At 48.0% G+C, this 11,822-nt stretch overlaps 2 protein-coding genes across 2 annotated transcripts; one reads left to right on the top strand and one right to left on the bottom strand.

Annotated features, from left to right (window-relative positions):
• The first annotated feature begins 1,050 nt into the window (after positions 1 to 1,050).
• On the top strand, positions 1,051 to 2,327 carry LOC119365963 (tuliposide A-converting enzyme 1, chloroplastic-like). The gene has a single exon (XM_037631616.1). It carries the CDS (start codon positions 1,070 to 1,072, stop codon positions 2,039 to 2,041), a length of 972 nt encoding a protein of 323 aa, XP_037487513.1. The 5' UTR covers positions 1,051 to 1,069; the 3' UTR covers positions 2,042 to 2,327.
• A 2,125-nt stretch (positions 2,328 to 4,452) lies between these two features.
• LOC119368523 (heavy metal-associated isoprenylated plant protein 2-like) lies at positions 4,453 to 5,216 on the bottom strand. Its single transcript, XM_037633761.1, has 2 exons — positions 5,081 to 5,216; positions 4,453 to 4,990 (listed from the first exon to the last, which is right to left on the bottom strand). The coding sequence occupies exons 1-2, from the start codon at positions 5,163 to 5,165 to the stop codon at positions 4,632 to 4,634; spliced, it is 444 nt and encodes a 147-aa protein (XP_037489658.1). The 5' UTR covers positions 5,166 to 5,216; the 3' UTR covers positions 4,453 to 4,631.
• Between the last annotated feature and the right edge of the window lie 6,606 nt (positions 5,217 to 11,822).

Raw genomic sequence — 11,822 nt, 5'->3', positions numbered from 1 at the left:
TCTTATGGTGGCAAAGAAGACAGTTCGTACGAGGGGAAGAAATATTGACTCCAGAACGAACAGCGCCGGCGGTAGTTGCCCCAGTGATTAATTATGTGCGCGGAGCGCAAGCTAAATCTACACCAAGATCGACAGGTGGCCGACATTCCTAGTAGGACAACTTGTCCTTAATGTCGATGCTTCATTCACAGAGGGCGATTATGTTGGGTCTTATGGTGCTGTCATCCGTGATCACCGGGGATCTTTCATGTCAGCGTCCACGGCGAGATCAGAACATGTGGTCGATGTGTTCACGGCAGAAGCGGCATCTGTGCTTGAAGGACTGAAGCTAGCAAGAGATACGGGATGCAATAACTTGCTGGTGAGATCGGATAATATCACAGTGGTGAATGCACTTAGATTCAATGAAGGTTATTCTATGATGGCAGCGCCGGTTCTTGATGAATGTCGTAGTTATCTAGTAGATTTCGGGAGGTTTACTATTAAGCATTTAAAGAGTCAAATTATGTAACTCATAAGCTGACCTGGCTAGATGGGGACATGCTAATAATCCATCTCGTTGAATCGATACCCCTCCTGATTTTATTGTGAGTCTACTAGCAGACAATATATACGTCATTTGATTAATAAGTAAGCTTTCCCTAAAAAAAACAGGGCTCCTTCGCTTGCTCTGAGCTCAGCGGAGAACACGAGTCAAACAAGAACACCTCGTCTACACGAAACAGCTAATCAATATAATATTATGATATCTTCACTCCACAAAAAATGATATCTGGATAGCTTTGGGTTGAAGAAAAATTTGACAGTAGAAACTGAAGTTTGAATGTAGAAATTATCTCTCTGGACAGCTAAACACTGTTAATTAGCTGGACCTAAGCTAGCTTTGGCTTCAAGTAGTTGAAGTTTGGCAGTAGAAATTGCCTGACATTTCCATCAGCTGACAAACTTAAATTATGAAACCAGTAACTTCTCGGCGAGTTGATGAGATCACAGTGGTAGTTGCTACTACAATATATACTACCGGAGCCATCCATCACTTTGATCAGCCCAAACTCCAACTGCACCAGCCATGTCCGCCGCGCCGCCCACCGTGCCCCCGGCGGCCACGGCCGCCGACGACGAGATCCTGTACGAGTCCATGCCACGCCTCCGCGTCTACAGGAGCCGCGTGGAGCGCTACCTGGTCGGCTCCGAGTTCGTCGCCGTCTCCACCGACGCCGCCACCGGGGTCGCCTCCCGCGACACCGCCATCTCCCCCAACGTCTCCGCGCGCCTCTACCTCCCCCGCCTGGACGCCGCCGACGGCACGCTCCCTGTCCTCGTCTACTACCACGGTGGCGGGTTCTGCCTCTTCTCCGCCTTCGACTCCACCTACCACGCCTACCTCAACGCCTTCGCCGCCTACGCCAACGTGCTCGTCGTCTCCGTCGAGTACCGCCTCGCACCCGAGCACCCCGTCCCCGCCGCGTACGCGGACTCGTGGGACGCGGTCGCCTGGGTCCTTTCACAGGCCGCCGCCAGCGCCGGCGCCGAGCCGGATCCGTGGCTCGCCCGCCACGCCGACCTCTCCCTCCTCTACCTCAGCGGCGACAGCGCCGGGGCCAACATCGCGCACCACATAGCCATGCGGGCGGGGGCCAGCGTCCGCGGCCTCGTCCTGGTACACCCTTACTTCCTGGGGAGCGACGAGGTGGGCTCAGACGGCCTGGACCCGGCGATGCGGGAGCGGCTCGGGAGGCTGTGGCGCGTCGCGTGCCCGGCCGCAGCGGGAGAGGACGACCCGCTCATCAACCCGCTCGCGGACGGCGCGCCGGGCCTCGAGGCCCTGGCTTGCGGGCGCGTCCTCGTGTGCGTCGCCGGGGCGGACGTGCTCCGCGACCGCGGCCGCGCCTACTACGACCGGCTCGTGAACAGCGGGTGGCGTGGCCAGGCGGAGATGTGGCAGGCGCCGGGCAAGGGGCACAGGTTCCACCTGCTGGAGCCGGGCTGCGACGAGGCCGCCGCGCAGGACAGGGCCATCAGCGGCTTCCTCAACCGCTGACTCGCCGGCCACGAGCTCGACATCGCCGGAAGAGGAAGAAGAGTCAACTGTGTAGCTTCATCCCCGCAAAATAAAAATAAAAAACTGTAACTTCACCGTATAGTCTGGAAATAACTGTAGCTTCGTCACCGAGGAATACTGCTTCGTCTACACTAGCACCACGCTTTGTCGCGTTTTTTTTTACAAGGCAAAAACTTTATTTCTCAAATAATAGCGAGATCGGAGGTGATTTATCAAATGATGAGAAATAAAGTCCGGGATAGCATCTTCCCAGAACATTTGAATACTTTTCCCGCATAAAAAAGACATTTAAATACTTTTTTGGGCTAATCAAAAGGTGATTTATCAAGTTTTTTTGTCGGAGGACCAAAACCGTGGCCGATCAACTCCGCCTGGATGAGGAGTGGCAGTCAATCAAAGAGACCCCTAAGGAGACCCCAAGCTCAGCGAACCATGGAAGTTTGGGCGAAACCTGACGACGGCTGGGTGAAGGTGAACACGGACGGAGCGATTGCAAAGTAGGATGGATCGGGAGGAGGTGGAGCGGTCCTCAGGGACCATCATGGCGCGTTCGTGGCAGGAACGTGTCATTTTTTCCCAGTTGCTGCAGATCCAGAACTTGCGGAGCTATTGGCGTGTCGGCAAGGGATTCTACTGGCTCAAGAACATGAAGCTCAGAAGGTGGTGGTCGAGATGGACTCACTGTCTGCGGTAGGGAAGGTCAATAACATGCAGAAAGACCTATCGGCAAGCGGGCAGATTGTCCAAGAAATCAAGGAACTGCTAACTCAATTTCAAGAATGCAAAGTCGGATGGGTTCGGCGTTCCGCAAACAAAGTTGTGGATAGACTTGCTAGGGAAGGTTGATGTAGATCGTTATGTCATGTATGGTGTCACGTGCGCCGGATTTTGTAAGCTTGGACTTAGCCTCTGATGGAGGTTTGGAGCACTAAATAAATCAGCAACGTTCCCCTCAAAAAAAAAGAGTGCAGGTGGAGCTGCGCCAATTTTTATTTTTAGTTTTATTTTTATTTTTACGAAAACCTTGCCTCGCAATTGCATTAAGGAAAGCGTTGGTTCAGATAGTAAGGAAAACTACATACAAAAACCATACATCTCTAAAACTGAGAAAAATCATTCAAACACGAAATACACACACACACAAAATAGAGCTTGAGGATAGCGTTTCGCAAATCAAGGAACATCTCAGTTAGAGCGCTTGCAACTCATGTAACCAAAAGGACCACCGTACTCACAAGAGATCTTACCCACGCTGAGACTCAATGACCGCCCTGCATCCAATCAACATGGACTAATATTTTGCAGTGTCGACCTTCGACTTATCGACGATGTCCACCAAAGCGTGAATTGCCCCGATTGCTTGCGATGAAACAACTTTCTGTACAAATTCAAGTCGGCCTTCATCTTGTGCTTCTCCCCTTCCTCTGTGTTAACCTCCCGCAACTCCCAAAAAGCCTCCATCAAGTCATGTTCCGTGCACTCGGTTGTCGAATATTGCCCACCTTGTTTTTTATGCCTGTTACATCGCTATGTGTGAGACACACCATCTTCCTCCACCCGCAAGGGCTTTGGGGGTCCCAAGTAGACCACACAAGTAACCCTATTGATAAACTCCTCCTTGAGATTGGTGATGCAAGGTATGTCAACCTTCGTCGCATCAACAGACCCAGCCACTGTTGTGCTCGCGTCACATGGGCCTTTGATCACCCATTGCAGCATGGACCATGTTGTGGTGACCTCCATCTTGTATGATATGGGCTTTGGTCATCCATTGTGTGACATGGGCCTATGAACATCCATATTGCAACATGGACTATATTGCGGTTACCTATTGCAACATGGACCATGTTGTGGTCAGATGTTGCAATCTGGAGGCAGGATGTGGTTGCACGCTCCATGTGCGAATCCATGGGAAGGAGTCGTCAAGGGAGAAGCTGATGAACACATGGAGAAATGCAGGTTGCGGTGACTGGTCACACGTTGTCGGTGACCGCGGCTGTGGATGGGGCTGGGCCGCACCTGTGGTTGGGCCGGCAGATCTAGGTTGTGACGGGGTTGCGATGGATGACGCGCGGTGGCCGGAGAGCGTCCCGGCATGACGCGGGATAGGGCAGTGAGCGAGGGTGTGGGTAGAGGGCGCCGCCCACTGGGAAGAATACTTTGTGGCTGCGGCCGTCGCATGAGGAGATAAGTAGAAGAAATGGAGGTAGTTGGGTCCACAGGGACGCGTGGCAAACGGAGGAAGCGGTCGACGCAAAATCAAGGACCCGTCCATTGATTTGAAGCTTTTCCATAATATTATGTGCATCCGTAGTGTCATTTGTGTATTGCGTTGTTGCAGAGGCTGGATGTAATTGATATATCCGTAATATTAATATATCTCCTTTGTCAAAAAAATAACATTATGTATTTATTCAGAAAGTTCAGCTAATTCTCTCGAAGGAAAATCACCGTGGGATGCTAGTGCGCAGAGGTATCGATCCGGGGTTGAATTACCTACGTACATAGTATGAATTAGTAGTACTACGATTCAGATAACGATGGCACGAAGAGACGATTAACTAGCTAGCTACATGATGGAGCAGGGGTCCTGCTGCTGCTGGTAGTGGTAGGGCACGACGGCGCACTGCTCGTACGCGGGCCACGACGGCGGCGGCGGCGGGACGTGGTGCACGTACAGCGTCACCGGCGGCTCAGGCGTCCTCCTCTCCGCCGCCACATATGTCTGCTGCGGCTTCTGCTGCTGCTCGGGCTTCTTCTTCTCCTCCGGCTTGGACGCGGCCGACGCGGACGGCGGCGGGCCGATGGTGAGGACGTCAGCGCGCTTCCCGGCCTTCCTCCTGGTGGCCTCCACCACGTCCACCGGGTCCACGCCGCCGGTCACCGTCATCGTGCCCTTCTCCGAGTCGATCTCGATCTTGTCCACACCTGGGCACAGCACGTAAGAGCAACAGTTAACCAAGCAAGAAATGCATGGCCTCGTTGCCAGTTTGGCCATGCGATCTGATCCAAACGTACCTTGGAGGCTGGAGACGGCGAGCATGACCTTGCGCTTGCACTTGGCGCAGGAGGTGTCCACCCGCAGCACCGTCCTCTTCGACATGAACACTCTCGCGTGGTCGATTGAATGGATCCCGGCCTCCACCACGACAACGACAAGGCCGGCCGGTGGCTCTGCTGATGTCTGGTCCCGGGCTATATACAGGCAGACAGTGCCAGTGGTGGGTGTCCCGTTTGGGTTTCAGGTGGTTAGGGACCCCGATGGGGTCGCTCAACCTCCCCGAACGGGAAGTCCACTGGCTCCTGAGTCTAGATATTCTAGATCGAGATTCACCTTTAGTTTCACCAGGTTTTCAGGGGAAGCGTCACACGAGCCAGGATCAGGCGAGCCGATTTTATGTCGCACACACAACGTACTCAACTGTTATTTTGTCGTGGCAAACATCCTTTCCCTTGTGTGTGTGGTCGCTGGGTGTTGGAACCACTCTAACCTGTGCATATGACTTCATGCGTGCGGCCGGGGTTGTTCGCACAGTGGTCTTGGTGCTCAACTCCTGCATTCTAGTTTCTTTCCGTTTTTTGAACCGGGCATTATTAACTGAATAACAGAAATACAAAGTCCCCGACCACAGACCGAGTGAAAGTCCTGATGCATTCTAGACTTTCACAGACGGCACAGCAGAAAACAATCACAAATTCAAGAGGTACGGCGAAGCGGCAACCGCAAATTCAGAAGATATACTGCAGATGCCCATCAGACCGTCAGAGCACACACAGGGAACACCGTAGCCTGCAACGAAAACTTTTATTCTCGTTTGTACTGCAAACATTACAGCATGTGGTTGCACCGCTGTAAGAAAAGTCTGCTGATATTTTCTTGGTGTTTGTGTATCGAATTCCTGCCGTATCTTCTGCCGCGACGAGCCACCCGGTAGGTATACATCCCTGCAATAGTCATAAGGCTACAATAACAGCGGCAACAAATTAACAGCAGCGACGGCGACCGCTCTGCTGCATCTTTTTTCCCGACCAAAGGGGAGAGCTCCTTTACATTGGAGCAGTACTTACAAGGTGACAACTACAGCCGCAAGAAGAAACAACAGGGACCAATCTCAGGTTGCCGTTTCTGGTCCAGAGGCTTGAAGGAGCTCCTCAATGTTGTGGCTCAACCTTTGTGTCATCACTGGTGCCTCCTCCCTTTGGAGCATCACAAGGAACTTGCCCGACCTCCCAGCTTTTAGTGTAGAAATTGACGATCTTTTTGAAGATCAAACAAGGTTGAGAGATGATGTTGTAATACAGATGAATCGCCCCTTCGATGTCATGATCATCCAGCTTTTGAGAGATGATGTCACGATCTTTTCTTTCTTTTGACCCAGAAAATAAATCATTTGTCTGTGATATCTGAAATTTGTTCAAAAATATGTTGGGAATCAACCTGAATTCAAAAACCAATAGAGATACTGCAGTACTCCCTCCGTCCCAAAATAAGTGTCTCAACTTTAGTTTGAACAGTATCATCTTCTAGTTTGAACAATTTATGCAGTTTCTTTATCCAGAAGGAGATATGACAATTAATCATCTTCTATATCATAGGCTCGTTCATGGAGTAATGCAACATCTGAAAAATGCTATAGAGGGTGTTTTGGTAAGCCTGGAGGTCATGCACATTCAGTAACAAAATCATATATTGATTACACAGAGATTGATTCATGAATTTCCCATATTTACCTTGGTTACATTTTTTCCTAGTACCTGATATGTTGGGTGAAATGTATCTGCCCATTGCCATAAAGAACACCACTCTCCTCTTTTCCAGCCTCTAAAGCAACAACGGCACCATTTTGAGCAGTACAAACAGCATGATGTTTTTTTAAACGTACAACATTGTTGCATGACATGCATCATATACACATATACAGTTGCATCATCAAGATAAAAAAATTCAACCTCTAAGCAACAAAGGCACCACTTTGAGCAGTACAAACATCATGGTATACCTCAAGACCAACAACACACGCATGTATCAACAACCTAGGGTGTCTTTTATCGTGTGTGTTTTCAGTGTACACACATAGTTGCATCATACAGATATATATGAACCAACTGCCTGAATCTCAGTACCTACCCAGGATTCAAGCTCTTGAACAATTGCTCAATTCAGAGCAAGGTGACTCTGTGGGATTCAACCTGTTGAGGGAAATGGAACTGGTAGGGGAAGATGAGATTGAGACTGATGATGATGAGAATGAAGTTTTGGAGGCCACCACTGAAAATAATCAACCTGAAGAGCAATATAAGATTGATTTCCCTGCCATGAACACTGCTGCTGACACCAAGAAGTGGGGCCCTGTCCAAGCTGCCAGGACAAGCTCAAGGATTGCTGGTGACAAGAGGACCATCATGGAGAAAGCTCAGCAACTCAAGGAAGTCCAGAACTTGGAGATCCAGAAACCACATGGTAAAAATCAAAATTCTTTTAACATGTTTTATGATTCTGCTTTCCTTTCAATTGCCTCTAGCATTGGTGTAGAGGTTGATCCAAGACAAGGATCTAGTATGTCCTCTTCACACACTGTGGTGGGTCTAAGCAAACATCAGACCATGACTGAAGGTCATGTGTCTGAACCTGCAATATTGACCCCTGACCCACCATCAAGCCCTAATGAGGGTCTCTGGTCACTAGTTAGGAAGAATAGGCGGGGCAAGCACCCCAGGACAGAAGTGATTAAATGAATGCCTTATTCTGGAATGTTAGGGGTATTTCAGCTGCAGGCAGAAAGCCTCTCATTTTAGACACTTTAGCCAAAACCCATGCCAATATCATTGGTTTTCAGGAAACCAAAAAGGAAGAGTTCTCCCCTTCCTACCTTAAATCTTTAACAGGGCATAGGGATTTTGCCTGGCATCACCTCCCGGCCACAGGCACTGCTGGGGGCATCCTGGTGGGAGTGGAGCAAGATGTCTTTGAGGTGATCTCCTGGTCACACTTAAAATTTTCGGTCAGTTGTGAGCTAAAGCACAAAGCCCTGGGTCATATTTTTAGGGTAATTGTAGTATATGGCTCCTCTTATGAGGAAGGCAAGGCAGTTTTTATTTCTGAGCTACACTCTTTGTTTGTAGACAATCACTTGCCCACCCTGATTGGAGGGGACTTTAATTTAGTTAGGAATGCTAAAGAAAAAAGTAATGGAGTAATCAATCATAGATGGAGCAATAATTTCAATGCCTGGATTGAGATCTGGGGACTGCTGGAGATCAAGCTCTCTAGCAGAAAATTCACTTGGGCTAACAACCAAGTGGACCTCATCATGTCTACTATTGATAGACTCTTCTGCAATACTGACATGGATGCTCTTTTTCCTCTAGCTACATGTAGATCTTTACCTAGATGTGGTAGTGACCACACACCCCTCCTTTGGGATTCTAGGATTAATGTCCAACCTAGGAAAAGTAGTTATAAGATGGAAAAATGGTGGCTGCTTAGAGCTGATTTTTCTGATCTTATTCGCAAAATTTGGTCTGAACCTAACAATGCCATAACTAGCATAGATAATTGGCAGATCAAGGTTAGGAGCCTCGGGAGAATCACTAAAGGCTGGAACTCCAATGAAGAGGCTAATCTTAGAAGATATAAAAAAATCTTAGTGGAGGAGTTTGACAATTTAGATGTCAAATCTGAAACCTCTGATCTTTCTGAAAGGGAGTTCAACAGAATGAAATTTATTCATACTGAACTCCAGAAAATTTGGCTACAGGAAGAAACTAAAGCTAAGCAGAGATCTAGAGATAGAGATATTAAAGAAGGAGACAGAAACACTGCATACTTCCATGCAGTGGCTAATCAAAGGAGGAGGAAAACCCTCATTCACTCCTTAGACGGCCCTAATGGGCCTGTTAATGATATTAGAGATATGCTTGGTGTAGCTGAAGACTTCTATAAAGATTTGTTTAAAAAAGAGCACAATAGTGGCTTCACACTGAGCTCTGGCTTTTTCTCTGCAGAGGAATTAGTCACACCTGCAGAGAATGAGGCCCTAGTATCACCTTTTACTGAAGAAGAGATTAAGAAAGCAGTCTTTGACTCCTACCCTGATGGTGCCCCTGGACCAGATGGGATTCCTTTCTTCTTTTACCAACATTTTTGGGAGGTGATCAAAGTGGATCTTATAGCCATGTTTAACGATTTTCATAAGGGGGAGTTGGACATACATAGACTCAACTTTGCCATGCTCTCCCTCATTCCTAAGGAACCTGATGCTACTTCCATGAAGAAGTTTAGACCCATCAGCTTACTTAACTGTAGTTTCAAAATTTTTACTAAGGTCCTCACCAATAGGCTGTCTAGAATTCTCCAGAGGCTTATTGCCAGTAACCAATCTGCCTTCCTTAAAGGCAGATACATTTTGGAAAGCGTGGTCACTGCCCATGAAGTAGTGCACTCAGTCCATTCTAGGAAAAAACAAGGTTTGGTTTTGAAACTGGATTATGAAAAAGCCTTTGATAAAGTAGACCTTAGTTTCCTCCTGGACCTCCTCAAAAAAAGAGGCTTTGGTGATACTTGGATCAATTGGATCCAACATATCACCCATAATGGCTCGGTTGGGGTCAAAATCAACAATACTAAGAGTGACTTCTTTTTGGCTGGCAAAGGACTCAGACAGGGGGATCCTATTTCCCCATTACTTTTCAACTTAGTAGTAGATGTGCTGACCAAGATGCTGTCCAAAGCAGCTAGTTGTGACTTAATTGCTGGATTATGCGCAGAAGTCTGCAATGGAGGGATCATTTGTCTGCAGTATGCTGATGATACCCTGCTCTTTTTAGATTATGACCTTACCCATGCCACCAACCTCAAAACTATCCTCACCTGTTTTGAGCAGGTTTCTGGCATGAGGATCAACTACTCTAAGAGTGAGTTGATCCCAATTAACATGAAAGACTCTGATTTCTTGCACTTTCTAGCTGCCCTAGATTGTAAGGGGGGGTCCTTCCCTATTAGATACCTTGGCATCCCCCTGCACCATGACAAACTTAGGAAGGAGGATATCCAACCTCTCATAGATAAAATTATGAAAAGAATTGCTGGTTGGAGAGGTAAGCTCCTCTCTTATAAAGGTAGGCTCATTCTGATCCAGGCTTGCCTGGCCAGTATTCCAATCTATCTTCTATCCTTCTTTAAGTTCCCCAAATGGGCTATTGAGATGATCAACTCTCAAATGGCCAACTGTTTGTGGAATGATTTTGAAGGCCATAGGAAACTTCATCTTGCCAACTGGAACATGGTGTGTATGAAGAAAGAATTTGGAGGCTTGGGAATCCCAAACCTCCAAGATGTCAACTTATGTTTACTAGGTTCCTGGGTGAAGAGATACTATGAGAGTGAAGGAAAACCATGGAAAATGATCTTTGATCACAAGTACATGTCTGGTAAGATTAATATTTTTGCTCCTAACCTATCCCCCAGTGCATCCAGATTCTGGAAGGGGCTGAAGACCACTATCCAAGCTCTTAAACTTGGTTATAGGTGGAAAGTTGGGTCGGGTGAAAAAGTTAGGTTTTGGGAAGACACCTAGTTTGGTACCTCCCCACTGGCAGTGCAATTCTGGCCTATCTACTCCATTTGTAATGAACAAATCAATAGTGTCAGGGAAGTGTGGGATGGTACACAACTTAAGCTTTCTTTTAGGAGGAATTTTGATGATAGACTCATGGAACAGTGGTATCAGTTAGTGGAGATAACTAGTAGCCTGACCCTTACCAATGAGACTGATGCCCTTGTCTGGCAATTAGAGAACAGGGGGGTTTACTCCACTAGCTCTCTTTATCATGTGATTAATTTTAGGGGGTGCAACCAGTCTTTGTACCCTCAGTGTGGAAACTAAAAGTTCCACCAAAAATCCATGTCTTCCTGTGGCTCCTGGCCAACAACAAGCTGATGACCAGGGATAACCTTAGGAAAAGGCAGATTATTAAGCCACTTGAGTGTGTGTTCTGCTCTGAGGCTGAAACATGCTCGCATTTGTTTTTTGACTGTGTGGTCTCTAGACAGATCTGGCCTCTGGTCTCAAATCACTTCGGGGTGGATACTGGAGCTGATTTTGAATCAGTGGTCAGACTCTGGATTGCTAACAAAAAACACTCTGCTCTCAACACGGCCAATGCAGCTGTACTTTGGTGTATTTGGAAATATAGGAACTCTATGATTTTCAATAACACCATGTGGACATCCATTAAGCAGGTGATGAGGCTGATTCTAAAAACCATCAAGAACTGGGTGATCCTGTCTTCGGATGGGGCGGCAGGAAGGCTGGAGGCCTTCTCAACACACCTGGCGACCGATCTGAGACAACCACTGATGATCAGTGGCTGATCAAGAAGCTCGCTGGAGCCCCATTGGTGACTCCATGGGACAAGCTGAAGATCTCGGACGATGCAGTGGGCTTCTCGTCCCCCTCCAAGAAGCGTTCAGAAGCTGCATCGCTGTCGAGTCCGACCTCGACACTGGTGGCTGCCTGGTCCCCTCAGGCGGTGGCTGCACCGCCGCTGAAAGCGCGCAAGGCATCCCAGGAGCTAATCTGCATCTGATACTGGCGGTGCCGTGATCCGGTTGCTTTACCTTTGTACTGGCTTAAAAGCCATCGTTTTTCTTCTTTTCTGAACTGCTCCTCTTAGTGAGCTTATGTAATAACTGAATCTGATCTGAATTTGGTTTCATTAGTATAATGGAACCGGGGAAAGGCTCCCTGTTCTTATATAT

This window comes from Triticum dicoccoides, chromosome 2B (genome assembly GCF_002162155.2).
Source record: "Triticum dicoccoides isolate Atlit2015 ecotype Zavitan chromosome 2B, WEW_v2.0, whole genome shotgun sequence".
In the NCBI taxonomy this organism is placed as follows: Eukaryota; Viridiplantae; Streptophyta; class Magnoliopsida; order Poales; family Poaceae; genus Triticum; species Triticum dicoccoides.
This window is presented reverse-complemented; position numbering and strand designations above follow the sequence as displayed.